The sequence below is a fragment of the Canis aureus genome, chromosome 6 (assembly GCF_053574225.1).
Source record: "Canis aureus isolate CA01 chromosome 6, VMU_Caureus_v.1.0, whole genome shotgun sequence".
In the NCBI taxonomy this organism is placed as follows: Eukaryota; Metazoa; Chordata; class Mammalia; order Carnivora; family Canidae; genus Canis; species Canis aureus.
The window spans coordinates 40,828,874-40,846,356 of record NC_135616.1 but is presented as its reverse complement, the minus strand read 5'-3'; the positions used below and the strand labels follow the sequence as shown (position 1 = coordinate 40,846,356).

General features: G+C 50.5%; 1 protein-coding gene across 4 annotated transcripts in view; it reads left to right on the top strand.

Annotated features, from left to right (window-relative positions):
- Window positions 1-3,541: 3,541 nt before the first annotated feature.
- Window positions 3,542-17,483, top strand: part of TP53BP2 (tumor protein p53 binding protein 2) — a 56,042-nt gene continuing 42,100 nt past the window's right edge. For 2 of the 4 annotated variants that reach the window (XM_077901242.1, XM_077901241.1), the window contains exon 1: window positions 3,542-3,699. In XM_077901242.1, the coding sequence (XP_077757368.1) occupies window positions 3,673-3,699 (27 nt within the window). In that variant the 5' untranslated portion in view covers window positions 3,542-3,672. The remainder of the gene's footprint in view (window positions 3,700-17,483) is intronic. The other 2 variants (XM_077901246.1, XM_077901245.1) reach the window with 2 other exon arrangements.

The window sequence follows — 17,483 nt, the reverse complement described above, 5'->3', positions numbered from 1 at the left end:
GCTACAGAATATAGATGACATATGAATTCAAACATGATTCCAGTGCAAGTGCCTTCCATGAAGGTAGGCACTTCACACAAGAGTAGGAGGGTTAAGGGAAGGTGTCTGAGGCAAAGGGGAAAGATGGGTAGGCGTAAAGAGGCTTCCCTTCCTGGCGGGAGGCTTCTCCCCATCTGTCTTCTGGATGACTGATCTCTGGAGGGGAACATGGGAGAAGAGGGAGTCAATTTGTAGGCTGAGAAGCCTGTGGAAATGGAGCATCTGAGGTTTCCAGAGGGGGGATGATTTGTGGGATGTCACGTGGTGCTTGGTGATCCAGACCTGGCTACCTCTTCCATCTCTGACGACTCCCCTCCGTGTTCACTGGGCTCCAGGCATGCTGTCCGGCCTTTCTGCTGTTTCTTTAAGGTGCTCCTGACACTCCTGCCCCAGGCCCTTTGCGCTTGCTGTTCCCCTGGGCTGGAGTCCAATTCCTCCCTCATTTGTTCCTCAAATGTCCTGTCCGACCACCCTAGCCAATACTGATCATGGTCTCTTAGGTTTGCCTTGATGCTTTCCCCTCTGGTGATTATGATCTCCTCCTTTTACACTCTAACTCCACACTAGAACACAAGCTTCACGAAGTCAGAGCATGTGTTTTGTTTAGAGTTTTATCTCTAGAGTCTGGGGCACTGCCTGGTAAAATACAGACATGTAAGAATGTCAGTGACATGAATCACCAGGAGATGTGGGAAGAGTGGAGGGACACAGGATGGGCTGTGGGCAGAGGGTCAGCAGGTCGACCCCACAGGTTGAATGCCCCAGAAGGGGAGAGGCAGGAAGACAGGGAACAGCTGAGGGAAGTGGGAAAGGAGGGAACTCGAACACTGGAACTCCAGCCCAACAGATAAGGAGTGAGTCTGTGCCTGGGGGTGAGCTGGGATCGGGGCACCCCACCCCGCTCTGGGCCTGTGGCTTATCTCTCCCGGAGTGGCGTGCAGATTGAAAGAGAAGAGAGCAGCCTTGCCAGGCAGGGTGAGGGAAGCAAACAGCCCATCCCAGAGCTGGACATGAAAGGCACAGCCATCACATGGGATGTATTTGGTTTCATGCTTCTAGGGTTAAAAAAAAAAAAAAAAAGGAAACAAAACAAAACCCTCAACCCAGGCCTACCTGCTGTTTGGCACCAGAGCACCTTCTCTCTTGGGCTGGATGTGAGCTCCAGGATGGGGGCCAGCTGCTGCCCCCTCCCTTCTCGCTCCTGCCCGGTGGTTGTGAAAACAGGCAGTAAAGAAACAGAAGCAGGCCATCCTCCTGACTTTTTCTCCCCTTGCTTCTATTTCCATTATGATCATTTTATTAATAAGCCAGGGTGGCCAGTGTTCATGTGAAATACAAGGTACAGCGTGTGACCAGCTTCCAGGTGGTAAAGAGACGTGTTTTCTATTGCCCAAAACTGGAAGTTTGGTGGATCATGATATCTCAGGTTGTTTCTGAGATTTTTTTGTGTGCAAGAAAATAATGAAAACCAGTGTAATACGGGGCCAGTTTTTTTTTTTTTAGGGCTAAATGGTCCCTCAATGAGCTGTGTGTTGCCAGGAAGGATTCTTGCTGTCTGTGTATGCGCTGGCTTTTGGGATGGGATGCCCGCTGGTGGTCTTCTGCAGCCTAGCTGATGGCAGCTTCATTCTCCGGCACAAACTTCTTAGACTTATCCTTGACTTCTTTCTCTCATATTCCATAGCTAACCTGTCAGGGAATTCCGTGGGGTGGGCCTTCACCCCTTTGTCAGGCCACGGCTGCTGCCTAAGCCACTCCCGTGTCCAGCCTGGCTTACTGCAACAGCTTCCTGCAGGTTCTCGGCTAAGGCCCAGTGGGTTCTGCCCAGCAGGCAGGGGGTCCCAGAGAAACGGTGGTCAGATCATCTGCTCCAAACCCTTCCAGGGCTCTCCACTTCGCTGGGAGTGTGGCCAACGCTCTCGCATGGGCCAAGTGCGCCCGTGTCACTGTGCTGTCCTCCTGTGGTCTCTGCAGTTGCCTGGCTCCCAGGCAGGCTTCCTGGAGGAGGGGTCATGTGCACATGTGCTCCTCCAGCTCGGGGGCCTCGGGTCTGGGTCCTGGGTCTGGTGGGGTCATCTGCTTGGACCACCCTCCATAGAGTTGTACCTGCAGGCTCCTCCCCCAACTTCTTTTAATTTTGTCTTTGTACCCCTACTGGTAATCTGTGTAATTATTGCTAATACGCTGCGCTATTACACTGCACTGTGCCTCCAATTTTTGTTCTGTGCATCAGTATGAGCACTCCCCATGCGCGGCAGGTGTTTGATAAACGCTGAACCAACAGCCGGCATGGAGCCCCTGCTAACCTACCTAGGCGTCAAACCGCGGTTTTGGAGAATTTTGCATTCTCAAGGAATTAGCCCTTCTTCATCTTTTCCAGGTACGTGGCCAGGGTGCAGGTATTTGCTGGATATCTGGAAAAGGGGGTGCCTGTCCTGGAGGCTGGGTGCTGGCAGTGCTGTCCTCGTCTCGCTTCTCAGCCTCCCTCCAGAGGACGGCCCCCCGAGTGCCCCCCCCCCCCGCTCTTCCCCGGAGTGTCCCTCACGGGATCCGCCCCCCCAGGGCCCCCATCCCCCATCCCCCAGCACCCAAGGGCCCCTTCCCCCAGCACCCGCTCCTCTCTCCCTCCTTCCCCTCCCAGGGCCCTCGCCCCCCCACCCCGCCCCGCCGCCAGAGTTCTCTCCTCCTCCCTCCCCCACCCCAGTGCCTGACAGGCTCGGCAGCCGCCTTCCTCAGAAGGCTGCTGGGCACACTTTTTGTTTTTTGTTTTTATTTATTTATTCATGAGAGACACAGGAAAGAGAGAGGCAAAGACACAGGCGAGAAGCAGGCTCCATGCAGGGAGCCCGACGGGGGACTCGATCCCGGTCTCCAGGATCAGGCGCTGGCTGAAGGCAGGTGCTTAAACTGCTGAGCCACCCGGGCTGCCCTGGGCACACTTGTAACCGTTTTGAAGGCTTGTTTATTGTGCCTGTGGCAAAAATATGTACGACCTACCGTTGAAGTCATTTTTAAGTGCATTCCTTCATTAAGTTAAAGCGAGTCAGACCGGAGCGTCGCACCGGAGTCCCGGCGAGTGGCCGCGAACCGGCGCCCCCCGGACCGCCCCGCGGGTCTCCCAGCCCGGCCCGCGCAGGCGCGCTCCCGGCCCCGCCCCGCCCCCCCCCGCCCCCCCGCGCGTCCCCGCTCCCGCCCGCGCAGGCGCGCTCCCGGCCCCGCCCCCCGCCCCCGCCGCGCGCCCCCGCCCCCGCCCGCGCAGGCGCGCTCCCGGCCCCGCCCCCCCCCCGCCCCCGCCGCGCGCTCCCGGCCCCGCCCCCCCCGCTCCCGCCGCGCGCCCCCGCCCCCGCCCGCGCAGGCGCGCTCCCGGGCCCGCCCCTCCCCGCCGCCGCGCGCGGGGGGCGGAGCGCAGAGGGCGCGCGGGCCGTCGCGGGCGCGGAGCAGACAAAGCGGCGGCGGGGCCGCGGGGGGTAGGCCTGCGGCTCGGCGGCGCCCCCGCCCGCGGGGAGGGCTCGGAGGACCGCCCACGCCGCGGCCGCCTCGCAACAGGTCGGCCGCCTTCCGGGAGCCTCGCCCTGCGCCGCCGCCCCCCGCTCCCGAGACCTGGGCGCCCCGCTCGGCTCGGGCCGCGGCTCCATGCGGTTCGGCTCCAAGATGATGCCGGTAAGCGCGCGGACGGGCGCCCGGGCGGGGGCGGGGGCGGGGGCGGGGGGCAGCTCGCGGCGCGGCCGCCCCCTCCGCCCCCCCCGCCCCCGCCCCCGCCGCCCCCCCCGCCCCCGCCCCCGCCGCCCGCCGCAGCCCCGACCCCTCCGGGCCCCCGGCCCCGGCCCCCGCCCCCGCCGCGGGCAGCTGCGCGCGCACGGCCGCCGAAACTTTCCTGGGTCCTCGGTGCGGTCGCGAGCGTCGAGAGCTGGGCCCGGGAGTCGCGGCTGCTTTGTCCTTTTAGAAAACTTTTTGTCAGAGCGAAATAGGCACAAAACTTGCCCTTGCCTTAGTTTTGCTTGCGTTTCGCTCTCTGCGACGGCAGCCCGACTGCGCCCCGGGCTCCCCTCCCCCACGGGCTCCCCACCGGGCCCCCCGCTCCCCTGACCCTCCTCCCCCCAGGTCCCCGCCCCGAAGCCCGGGCTCCCCGGCCCGCGAACCCCACTGAGCCCGGGACCCCCTACCCCTGAGCCCCACTTCGACCCCCCAACCCTACAGAGCTCCCTATCCCCCCACGAGCCCCCCACCCCCACCCCTCCTCCGGACGCCCCACCCTAATCCTCCGGGTACCCTGAGACCTCCTGAGCTCCCTGGCTCCCCGAACCCCCAGCGCCGCGAGTCCCGGCCAGGGCAGGGCAGGGCCCCCTGCGGCCGCGGGCAGACACGGGTGGAGTGGGTGGAGCGGCGCTTTCCTTCTCAGCGCCCGCGCTGGGGGGCCCGAGGGGCGCTGCGCTGCTGGGGGCTCGTGCACGCCCCCCAAGCTGTGCTCGCGCCTCTCCCCCAACCCCGGGTCGCTCCGCGGCTCTTGGTGCTTTCTTAGGGCCTCCTGTGCGGGGAGGAAGCAGCAGGGAACTTTGAGCCCATCTGTGGGCTCCCTGATAGGCCGTCACAGGTGGAGAAGTTTGGTCCCTGGTCCCCGCCTCTGTCGTGGGGGGGAGTCCAAAAGGGTCAGGGTCCCAGCCGACTGGTCTAAATTGAAGTTGTGCAGTTCCGCTGGTTTGGGATATTTTGTCCCGCCAGGATTAAGGGATTTGGGAAGTGTTAGTTATGCATCCTGTTTAACACCTAGTTACAAAGTAAATTTTGTGATGCACATACCCAGTGTTACAATATGGACCTGGATGAGGGGAGTTTGCTATTAAAATCTCTATCCCTTGGATTTGCATTTCTCTCTCTCCCTTTTTTTTTTTTTTAATTTTTATTTATTTATGATAGTCACAGAGAGAGAGAGAGAGAGGCAGAGACACAGGCAGAGGGAGAAGCAGGCTCCATGCACCGGGAGCCCGACGTGGGATTCGATCCCGGGTCTCCAGGATTGCGCCCTGGGCCAAAGGCAGGCGCTAAACCGCTGCGCCACCCAGGGATCCCTCTCTGTCTCTCTCTTTTTTTAACATTTCTTTCTCTTGAAATGACTTTTGCAGATTGTCTCTAAATTTTCCTAAAAATAGAAGCAAGACAAGTATTGGTTGCAATGTGATTTTTTTTTTTTTAAGATTTTATTTATTCATTCATGAGAGAGAGGTGGAGAGGCAGGCATCCTGTGGGGAGCTCAAAGTGGGACTGGATCCCAGGACCCCAGGATCACTCTCTGAGCTGAAGGCTGACACTCAATCACTGAGCCACCCAGGTACCCCTGCAGTGTGATTTTTTAAGGATAGTTTCATGTCAAGGTATCCTTAAAACTAAGGAGTTTTCCCTCTCCCAGCGATATTACCGGATGATCAGAATTTATAAAAAAGTTATGTTGCTCTTGAGACGTTGTGGTTCTCATTGCACTGAGCACAGACTCAAAGCCACCAACAACAGCCAGAGCTTCACTATTTGTTCCGCTATGACCTTTGGGACCAGAACTGCCTTCTTTTAAAAAGTGATGTGTCTCAGACTCAGCATCTGTAAAATGGGGGTGATGATCATACTGGCTCTTTGGGTGGTGCTGAGGATCAGGGCTGCTGGTTCTGAAGCAGCGAGTCCAGTGCCCAGCTTGTAAGAGGGACGATGTAAGACCTTTTCTAGAGTTTGCAATCTTGGGATCCATAAACACGTGAAGCAAGTTTTCATTTAGTGGCATCATATTATATGTGTCTTTATCCTCTCATATCTTGGGTACTTGAAAAGAAACCTGTTTTCTTAACATTTATTTCTCATCTTTGGCTTTTAATATACTTGGATTTTAATTTTAAAGTTGAGTGAGGTTTCATATCTTATTACTTTGAAAATTCCTAACCAATTTATTGGGGAAAGCAGTGTGCTTCATATGAAAAAATGGATCATCTCAGGATGTAGACAGTTGCCTTGATATGCTTTTATTGTTGTGCTGATTAAAGGTACCTAACAAAAATTGCTATTTTAACCATTTTCAAGTGTGTAGTTCTCTAGCACTAAGTACATTCCTTGATTTGCCTTTAAAGGCATTCTAAAGATAACAGCTGGCTATTTAGACAGCATTATATACAAAATGTTTGTATATTTTCTCACCAAATGGTAGAGAATCAAGTGATTTTTTTATGTGGGACATGAAGTGATAATTGGACCCAAAACCAGAAGGAAAAGGTGCATTTTAGTAGGCTAACTAAAAATAAGTAGGCAAACAGCTGAGTATCAGGGTGGAGGTAATGATAGGGTGCGGCAGAGTGGCTGTGATAATTAACACTCATTTTCAGATACCCACCAAAGCATCTCTGATTCTCTGATATTTCTACAACTTGGTAAGAAGAAACTGATTAACCTCTTCTACTTGGCACCGTATTTTCCTTTATCGAAGAATGTGTTGTTTGCAGGTTGAGAGTATGGCTTTTTGAGTTGAGCCATCCTTATTGTACTTGGCTATCAAATAAAGGGAGGTAAGTATTAACAGCAAAATTTCTCAGCTATTTAAAATGATATCAGATATCTTTTTTTATCGCTTTCATTTTGTAAAGCATTATACCGAAGCAAAGCATATATTCAAAAATATTTTTATGAGTTTAGCTAACTCTAAAAGGATTCACTGTACTTTTGGATGTAGTTTTATACAAATTTCTGTTTGTACGGCTATTGAAATGGTAAATTAAAAACAAAACAAAACAACACATAAAACCACATGGTATTGTGCAGGGCCACATGGAAGGCCAGAGGACTTGAATTTGCCTGTCTGGCAGGTACTGTGTGTTAGGCATACAAGGTCCAACTGTGATGGAGATGCGCTGTGTCGTGCTGTCCCGTATGGCAGCCACCAGCCACCTGCAGCTACAGCACTAGAAATGTGGCCGGTGGGATGAGAAACTGAAATTTTAAGACAATTATTTAGTTTTGATTACATCTAAATAGCCACATGTGCCTGGTGGCCACTGTATTGATACTGTAGTCACTTTGACAAAGTAGCACACAATTGTATGTTGGAATTGCACATTTGCAGCCTCGTGTTTCCATTAATACTTTAAAATGAAATTGTAATGGCCTGTTTACCCCTGATGACTTGGGAAGTGGGTTTTCCAGTTATTTAGTTCAGCGTTCTCTTTGAACCAGTCTCTTTGGGTGGCCCTGATACAGATAATGTTCTCAAGAAAATGATAGCTTACTTTAAAAAGCTCAATTGACCTGATCGTGATTTAAGTTTTAAATTTGTGGCATTTTCCCTTCTAAGGCCGCAGTATATCATAATTATTTCTAGTTATTCCATGATGCTGTAGGACAGTATCTGATCATGAGAGCTGCTAGTTTGGGAAGTCTAGGACCAAAAAAATAGATTCTTGCAGTATCTCCTTTAGAAGTCTGACAGCTGGTGGGTAGGATTTCTGTATTTCTAAAGGAAACTACCTGTGCAGCTCACAGACCAAAGGCATGACTGGCTTAAATACTTGCGTTATTTCTGTAAAAGGGTGGTATTACTTGCATATATTTTCCAAACTGAAATTATGTGTTGAAGTTAAAAAGCTGTCAAGTTGGGACTCCTGGGTGGTTGAGCGGTCAAGCGTCTGCCTTCAGCTCAGGGCGAGATTCCGGGATCTGGGATCGAGTCCTGCATTGGGCTCCTTTGCGGGGCACCTGTTTCGTCCCTCTGCCTATGTCTCTGCCTCTTTCTCGGTGTCTCTCATGAATGGATGAAATCTTTAAAACAAAACAAAATTTCAAGTTACAGCTTTAGAACATTGTGTTTATATGATTATACCATGTGGTAAAAGAATTTCTTCTTGTTGAATAGTAATGTAGCAGGTTAATTTAGGTTTTATTCCAGAATAAAGTTTAAGGTCGGTTGTCTATCTTTATAGAATTGTGATTCTCAAAGGCTGTTAAATCTTCTATTCTTTAAAAACATGACAAGTACCTCACATTTTATGTGCTTGTGACTTCTGCTATATTCATTAAAAGCTGAAAAGTATTAAAAATTTTCTGCATTTTTACCTCTTTCAGGGAAACAGTTTAGACTTTATAAGGAACTTTAGCACAAGCATACAGCTGCTTGTGTTTTAACACTTGAAGATGATTTTAAGTATCTGGAAGGGATATTTATCTGGAGGCCATGAGAACAGAGGGTCATTTACTCATGTGCTGCAACTGTTTTCTCTCCCACGTCCCCTGCCCTCCAACAGTAGAAAGTGGAAACAGTGGAACAAAACTTGCTTTTTTTGTTTTTCCTGAAGCTTTTAAGGAATACTGTAGACCTTTATCTGTTGGTAATCTGTCACTGTGTGGGGCATTCCTTAAAAAGTCTGTTTAAAGCAAACTCATCACTGAGTCCTTCTTGGTACTCCTGTGTCATGGAGGGCCTCTTACCAGCTCAGAGAGGGGACTGTCCACCAGTGCCTGTTGTGTGATTTGCCGTCTTGGGTTGCGAACCTCTTACCAGCCTCTACTAAGTATCAAAGGATAAGGAGAGTGGGGTAGGAGAGTTTAGGAATCTGGAATGTTCTTTTCCGCTCATGCCACTCTACCAAGTCAAACATGATTGAAATACTTGCCTTTTGGTGTGCTATGTTCTGAAGAGAACATTTTTCTTTAATGAGATGTAATTGAGAAAAGGAAACAGATGACAGACTGTGTATGAAATATATACTTATTTTGGAGTGCTGAGTGAGACATTAACATTTTACATTCTACTGGGGAGAGTCAAGAAGAGGTTGTAGTAGATAGGGGATCACCAGGTGACATGGTGGCAGGGCTCTGAAAACATTTTGTGTACTATCTCAGAAGAAGAAAATTATTTTATGAAAGAAATGTGTATTCTAAACAGAGATAATGTGTAGGAAAAGTAGCTTCCCAGACTCAGCAACTTGTCATTTTTAGATTTCTTTTTCTACCTAAAATTTATCCAAAACCAAATGATGTATTGAGATGATAAGAGAACTAAGTTTTCATTGAAAATATTCATTTGGCCAGTAAATACTGAACTTTTATTTTTTTTTATTTTTTAACTTTATTTATTTTTTTTTTAAGATTTTTTTTTTTTTATTTATGATAGTCACACACAGAGAGAGAGAGAGAGAGGCAGAGACACAGGCAGAGGGAGAAGCAGGCTCCGTGCACGGGGAGCCCGACGTGGGATTCGATCCCGGGTCTTCAGGATCGCGCCCTGGGCCAAAGGCAGGCGCCAAACCGCTGCGCCACCCAGGGATCCCTATTTTTTAACTTTATTTTTAAAGGATTTTATTTATTTATTCATGAGAGACACACAGAGAGAGGCAGAGACACAGGCAGAGGGAGAAGCAGGCTCCATGTAGGGAGCCCGATGTGGGACTCAATCACGGGTCCCCAGGATCAGGTCCCAGGCCGAAGGTAGGCTCTAAACTGCTGAGCCACCAGGGCTGAACTTTTACTTCTTACATGCCTACTTTAGTTGTTTCTTTAGAAATACATTTTTAGCTCAGTACTACTTTTTTTTTTTTTTTTCCTAAAGATTTTATTTATTTATTCATGAGAGAGGAGACAGAGAGGCAGAGACACAGGCAGAGGGAGAAGCAGGCCCCATGCAGGGAGCCTGACGCAGGACTCGATCCGGGGACTCCAGGATCACACCCCGGGCCGAAGGTGGTGCCAAACTGCTGAGCCACCCAGGTTGCCCTAGCTCAGTACTACTGTATTTACATTTCAAACACTACAGTAAAAGCCTCTAAGACACAAGGTTAGAAAAGTAGTAGGAAGCCATAATGAGTAAATGGGTCTAGAACTCCAGTTTAAGGCGCTAGTAGTGCTAGTAATGGAAGAGGGACTGCACAGTGGACTGACCTTGCACAGTGGAGGGGAACACTTCTGTGCAAACAGCTGTGGGCTCAAAAGCCCTGTGCTCTGGGTTCTCTCCCGGGAGAGGGCGCAGGAGTTCCTCCTGAGACCCCACCTGTGCCCCCCAATCCCATCCAATTTCCCCATGACCTTGTGAAGCCAGTCTTCTCATCCTTGTTCCATAGATGAGGAATTTGAAGCTCAAAAGGTTTTAGGAATTTGCTCCTGGTCACTCAGCCAAAATGAGATATGAACCAGGTCTGCCTGCAGACAAACACTCTTTGAGGCAGCAGTGCCTATATCAGGCTCTTTCTGTATGCTCTTGGCCATGGTGTTCTTTTGGTGAATGAGAACTTCAAGCAGTGCTCTTTAGGACATAACTACAATTGCTTAAGTCAGGAAAGGAAAAGACATTTTTCTGTATTTAAACCCAAACTTGGTGAGAAGATGAGTGTCGAATGACTCGGAGGAGACCACCTTGCCCAGTGCAATGGAAAAATACTTAGTGCTTGTTGTCTGTGTGCCTTGAACGCTCGGTGGAGATCTCAGCCCCTCCCTGGCATTGGCAGGAGGAGAGAAGAGGTGGGATGGCTACCATTTGTAGGAAGCGTGTGAAATCCTCTTCTCTGGAGGGTGTTCTTAAACAGGGCTGGAAAGGCCACGATGCTGGAAGAAAGAATCTAAGTGAATGGGTGTGTAGGGAGACCAGAAGGATGGGAAGACTTAAGTCACGTCTGCAGGGGTCTGGGTGCTGTCCCCAATCTTTGATCTTCAGCTGGTTCCAGAGGCATGAGTGGTACAGTAGTGACCTGACCTGTGCTTGATTGATCCCAGGATCCTGAGACCATGACCTGAGCTGAAGGCAGCTGCTTAACCAGCTGAGCCACCCAGACGCCCCCAGAAACTGATTTTAGATGAGATCACCATAAATCATTCGTCCTCTTTAACCTTTTGATTGTATTTGGATGGCTGTTTGGGCCAACATCAGTTTAGCAGAGACTTTGAAACTGTGTGCTGTGTCTCGGGCACTGTTCTAAGTGACATGGAACCAGGAGAGGAGAAGACTGTGGCCAGGGGGCTTACCTTCCATGGAGTGGAATGGGGAGGGGTGGGGGACATGGAGAATAGGAAAGAAGGGGGTGAGAGTGGGATTCCAGTAGGATCAGTTGGCTGGGATGTCTGCTTTAGATTGGGGGCCAGGGAAGTGCCAGTTCAGCTGAGACCTGGAGTTGGAGTTCAGCACAGGAGGAGCTGGTCCTGTGCGTCACGTGGACAGAGTCTGAGCTGGGGGCATAGGCAGGAGGAAACAGTGCAGCCCCGGAGCACTGGCATTCCGTGTATAGCGGGAGCACTGGTGGGGATGCGGTAGCCCTGGGGGAGTGACAGCAGGGCCTGCAACTCATCAATTCTAAAGACCTTGGAGAGCCAGTTGTGCAGGAGCCAGAGGGGATCAGCAGGAGAGGCGGGGAGTGGGAATGTGTCTCAGGGCCTTAGGAGGAAGGTCCACAGACAGCAGTGTAAAGGGAGCAAAAGCCATACCTTATCACCCCAAGGGCCCAGCCGATAGTGTGAACTGGTGGTGAACTTGTTATCTTAAATAAAGCAGTCACTTTACCTGCAAAACTGGGTTTATTGGGAATAGCAGAGAATGGCAGTTTGGGACCTGTGAGCTGCGTCAAGACCATGGACAAGTCCAGCCAATGAAGGAGAAGAACATTGTTTTATGGGCAAAGAGGAGGAGGCTGGGAGGGATTGTTCTGAAGCAAAGGCCGCTGGAGAAAAGGCAGAGTTGAGGGTGATGGTGACTTGTCACTGGCTGAGCTGCAGGGGTGCTCACTTCTTGCGGGAGTTGTAGCGCCCATCTTTCCCATTGGGGCCTGGAGTTCAGGATTCTTCCTGATTGAGGGTTCTTCTCTTGGGTTTGACACTGACCCTGAGTCATGGGGCTGCCTCTTTCAGCCTCCCCTTCTGCACCCAGAATCCACCTTAGTGACCTTTCCTTTTACTGACTTTCACAGACTCGATGGACACAGTTTGTCTGCTCTAATGACACGCCGCCGCTGTGCCACTGAGAAACCCAGGGTGAGAGAAGCAGCAGGAGTACCTCCCAGGGTTGAGAATAAGACGAGGCAGGAGTGAGGGAAGACTGCTCCCGTACCCGCAAGCTTCTTCCTAAGGGATTAGAGAGAAATCAGACTTTATAGAATTAGGGAGTTCTGAAGAGCTCCAGAGGAGTGGTCATTCACTGGGGTTCTGAGTAGGGCAAATCCGGTTTTTGAAGGAAGCCCTAACCTTAAAAATGTTTTACAGCAACTGTACTTTGGACCAGGTGACTGGACCGCCTTGGCAGCTTTGCTAGGTTCACCTACAAGTCCCTTTACCAATTGTCTTTTAAATCAGGGATAGCTTCCTCTTATCAACAGATGCATAGAAGCCAGCCATCTAGGAAATTCAGGTCTACAGAGGGCCTCCTGACTGTTTTTCTGAACCACAGTTGCTAGCTAGTTTGTGATAGGTGGGTCATTTTGGTAATTTGCTGATTTCTAGAAAAAGGGGGCTATTTTGGATAAGACTTTATTTTAAAGGTAGAAAGGTCTTCCCTGGCAGGTTTTGCTTGTTGCTGCAAGCCGCTGGAGAGGTGGGGGTTGGCCCCCTTTCCTTTGGGTCTTGCATGTCCCTGCCATCCCATGCCATCCTTGTATCCCAGCCCCGCCCTGGCCCCGATGCTCCCGCCGCCTCCTGGCCCGGCTCCTGCCATCCTCTCCTTATTTATCTTTCTGCTCTATTCTCTGCCCCTTTGGTCCATTCTACATACTGGTTACCCGGAGTTTTTCCTGAAATGGTCTTCCCTCTCCAGAATACTCCAGGAGTGCGGGATGAGCTCCCTAGTCAGGTGAAAAGGGTCTGATGGCTAGCCTGGTGGGTTTCAGCCCTTCTGTGCCAACCACATGCTTCCATTCCAGAGTCCTGAGCCTCACAGGAGACGTGATGGAAAGATGCAAAACACCAAACAAGTCAGCATCCGCTCCCACTACAGTCTCTGGCCTGCCGTTGGCATTGCGTCTCCCTTCCAGGAGATGAGCCTCCTGCCTCGTCAGTGCCCCTGGGGGGGATCTGCATTAGGGCTGGTGGCGGGCTAGGCACTTGTGTTCTGGTGCTCATGGCAAGTTTAGCCCATCACACGCTTCCGTCCACAGCGAGCTCTGTGCCATCTGATTGCGCTGTGACCCTGTGTTTGAGAGAGAGACATCAGGTGTGCACACTGCAGCTTGGGTTGAGAATTGACCTGTCCATGTTTATGTGTCCAGTCTTGCCCCCACTGTCACATTTCAGCAGCTGGAGGACTGTGGTTATGATGCCACGCCTGTGCTCTCACGCCCCTGGGCCCCACACGTGATGTTCCTCTTCCTGCAGAGCCTCTGAGGTGTGGCCAGGTGTTCACAGCCCCCTGGAGCTCCTGGAGGCCAGGCACATGCCCTTCCCTTGAGGGTTTCTAGTGCTTGGCGCACTCTTTGACACACTGTGGGGACTTAATATTGTTTGAGTGAATGAGTGTTTGAGTGTTCCTTTTTTTTTTTTTTTTTTTAGAGATTTTATGTATTAGAGAGAGAGAGAGAGAGAGAGCACGCCCGTGAGCAGGGGGAGAGGGAGAAGCCTGAGCAGAAGGCAGACGCTTTCCTGATTGAGCCACCCAGGAGCCCCTGAATGTTCTTTTGTTTGGTCTTCTTGGTGTGGGGGTGGTTCTCACCCACCTATATTGTGATTAGCTTTTGAGCTTCTTTAGAGAGTTCACAGAGCTGAAACCTTTGAGGGTGGAGGAACACTTCATTGGTGTATGAGACAGAAAAGGGAGAACTGGAAACCCTGGACTGGTTGTCCTCATGGCATCATGGGTAGCTCTGAGAAATAGTGTGCTTAGTGAAGAAAAGCGAGAAATCAGATGAAAAGTGCCTTTCTGTGAAATCATCCTGCACACACGAAGCACCAGCGCCAGCGGTAGAGAACAGCGGGGTCTGGATGGGTGGTGACCTAGTTAAATATAGTTTTTAGTCCTCTTAGTGTATTTGGTGTTTGTGTACAACAGATATTGAAAGCAGAGTGGCCTCATGCAAGTTGCTCTGTAGCATATATTTGGAATTTGAGATCTATTTCAGGCCTAAGGCATAGTTGAAAAGGAGAGGACAGATTTCTTAAGTTACTCTAAAATAAGCAGAAAGGGAATCCCTGGGTGGCTCAGCGGTTTAGCGCCTGCCTTTGGCCGGGGGCGTGATCCTGGAGACCCTGGATCGAGTCCCATGTCAGGCTTTTCTTGCATGGAGCCTGCTTCTGCCTCTGCCTGTGTCTCTGCCTCTCTCTCTATCTCTTTTGAATAAATAAATAAAATCGTAATAAAATAAAATAAGCAGAATGCCTTTTTTCCTCCTTTGAGCCATTGTCTGCTTTGGGAAAGCTCACTTTGAAGTTCTACCACACGTTTGTGGAGGAGCTCACTCTTGCTCATGCTCTGCTCTGCTGACTCTCCAGGCTGCCATGGAGCTCTGCGTGTCTGCCCCGCAGCATCCGTGCAACTCCGTGAGCACGTGTTGTGGACTTGCTGTGTGTGAGATCTGAGATAGCATGGGGGGTGGAGGAAGCCTTTAAGGGTCAGAATCTCTGTCCTAAAGGAATTTGTAGACCAGTGAAGTAGATAAGACAGGTATAAACAACTGTGTGTGAGTGGACGTTGGAGAAGCAAAGAGAAAATTTTCTTGTGGCTGGAGGGGTGTGTGTGTATATGTGTATGGGTGGAGGAGGTGCTGACGGCAGTTTGAGGGTCTTTCAGTTATTCTAGAAGCATAGGGATGACTTGGACACTAAAGGGACAGGGTGTACCAACAAGTGAGCTAACCCAGGAGATGTGTGAAGAAAAGTATGGCTTTTTAGGTTTCTCATTTGGTGATTTGAGCCCATGACCATGCAACAGATCATGTAAACCAAGTTCTCTGAAATTCAAATTCTGCAAAGATAAATAATGAGTGCCCGTGAATGTTTCAATACTGTTACCATGTTAGCTCCTGGTGCTGCGATGGTTTATGTGTGCTGGACAGGCCACTATGCTTGGTAGTCACTTGTTAGTGAGATAGCTCTGAAAGTGAGCTCTGTGTCCCATCCCTGCTCAAAACCCTCCAAGCTGGTGCTCCTCAAGCTGTGATGGAGTTGTGGGGCCCACCCCAACGGCTTCTGATTCAGGAGGTCTGCTGGGAGGGGGCACCCCGTGGCCAACGCTTTCTGCTGTGACCGGTCCCTGGCTAATGCCCATGTCCTTGGTCTGGGGACCACAGTCTGGGAACCCCTCTAGTGACCTTTTGTATTAGAAAGCCTACTTGCTCTTGACCTTCGGGGCCCTGGTGAGTGAGCTTATTAGCACTGCCCCTTCTTTCTGTTTGTGTCTGCTGAGCCTTCTCATGGGATGTCTCCTCCCAGGGGTTCCAGGAGGCCCCTTGGGCCTCCATGCAGATGCCTCTCTGTGCAGATGCCTCTCTGGGGGAGCTGCGGGCCTTCCTGTCCCTGCCTGGCCCAGCCATGCCTGGGCTGGCTTAGTTGGTGCTTAGGAAATGCTAGTGGGTGCAGGTGGGAAAGATGTCCAGGTCAACAAGCAGTTGGGGCTGAAAGGGGACAGAACCAGGAGCTTCTTCAGAGGGATGGACGTTGGGAGGACACCAGCCCCGTGAGTCTCAGAGGCAGCAGTGCTGTAGGCTTGCAGGCACGAAGCGGGGATGTAATAGACGTCTGGGAGCAGTGTGCAGCTTTCTGAGAGAGCATGATTTCTCCGTATGCAGAGTATGTTTCTCTCAAAGTAGGTGTTTCCTATTTGCTGTATTACTTTTTTCTGGAATGGGGGTTATCTTGGAAGATGACTGTTCTCTGGATGACACTGAGTGGTTGGCAATCTCCCTGTTTGATGGACTTCTCTTGCTGTCCAGATCACTGTTGAAACTTCCCATGTTGTTGATTTCTAACTTTGTTCACATGCTGGAGTGGCCAAAAGAGTGATAAAATACCCATTGATTATGATTTTATGATGTTGCTTTAACTAACTCAAATGTGGCCAATGGAAGCTGATGGACTGATTTTAAAATATGCTGTAATAAAAAGCAGGGCAGTTAATGTTCAAGTGGGCTTAAACATCACTGACCCTTAATGGAGTGCTGGTTGATGTAACTCATGGTCTTCTATGAAGGATTGATGAGCAGCAGCCCAGTGGCCTTGAGAGTAAATTCTGGGCAGGAGTCAAGGCAGCCTGGAAGCAGTGGTGCCCTGATAGCCCAAACAAAGCTGTGCTGGTCTCTGAGGGCCAGGACTGGGAGATGCCAGTCCTGCACCCCGAGGGAGGCTCCCCACACAAGTGGATGTGGAGATCTGGGCGGAACACTGGGCTTTCAGGCTGGCAGCCTGGTTCACAGGGAAGCCCACCTGTGAGGAGGCGTGGCAGGAGATCCTGGAAGGTGGGGATGACCTGCATGTCATTTCTAGCCCTTCTGTTCTCCGCAGTCATGGCTGGGCTGACAAAGCTTTGGCTGATGCCTCCTGTTTGTTCATTCAGTCCCTGTTCTGTCTGATTGTGTTAGGGGAGATGTTTGCCCTGAAGGGCTTCTCTTCCAGAAGGCCACCCTGGGCCTTGGCTGTGGGCAGGGTGCAGCACAGTGTAAAAGGAAAGTGGTGGTTTGCATTTCTCCCTGCACAGGGGTGTGTCAAACCCCAAATGGGGCTGACTCCTCCCTGATCTCCCCACCAGCCTTGTTGCTAGCTGGCTGTCCTTACGCTGAGTCCCTGTGAGTTGTCAGGCTTGGGGAAGATTTGTGTCCTCCTTTTTATGGATTGTTCCTTTTCTTCTGAAGGACATTATTTCCCCCTTTCGTATTCTTTTTTTCTCCTAGGTAAACCCAGGGGATTTAAGTTTTAGGAGTCAGAAACTCCAGAGCTGTTAACACAGAGCCTTGTTTCCTCTGTGTAATGAGACCTTGATTCCTTTCTCTTTCTGTGGAACTTTACGTGATTTTTTAAATTAAAGGAATAAACTGTAGCCTCTGACACAAAGTAAATTTCTTATAACTGCCCTGACCAGTTTTCGGTTTGTGTGTGTGTGTGTGTGTTTCCTCTTGGAAGAGTCTTCCAAATTTTAATCTGAGATAATGCCTCTTGGAAAATGAGTCATTCTTACGTTAATAGCATAACATATAGTCACAGTGAATACATGTCCTCTAAAACGGAGCTCTTAAAAATAAATCTGCGACCCATTGTTTTTAATGAAGATAGCCTGTGACTTTGAAATTTTGGAAGGGCAAGTCTTCCTAGGCCCTGACGGGCGTGAGTCATTGCAGAATGCCAGGATGGTGGGCAGTGCCGGGCCAGGAGCCTTTCCTCTTTGATCAAGCACTTGAGAAGTCCATGCAAATAATCGTCACAGCCACCACGTTTGGTGGAGTATTTCCACATTCTTTTATCACAGTTACTTTTATGCTGAAATTATCATAAAAATCTATTAACATTGAGAACATTTTAAAGTGGTA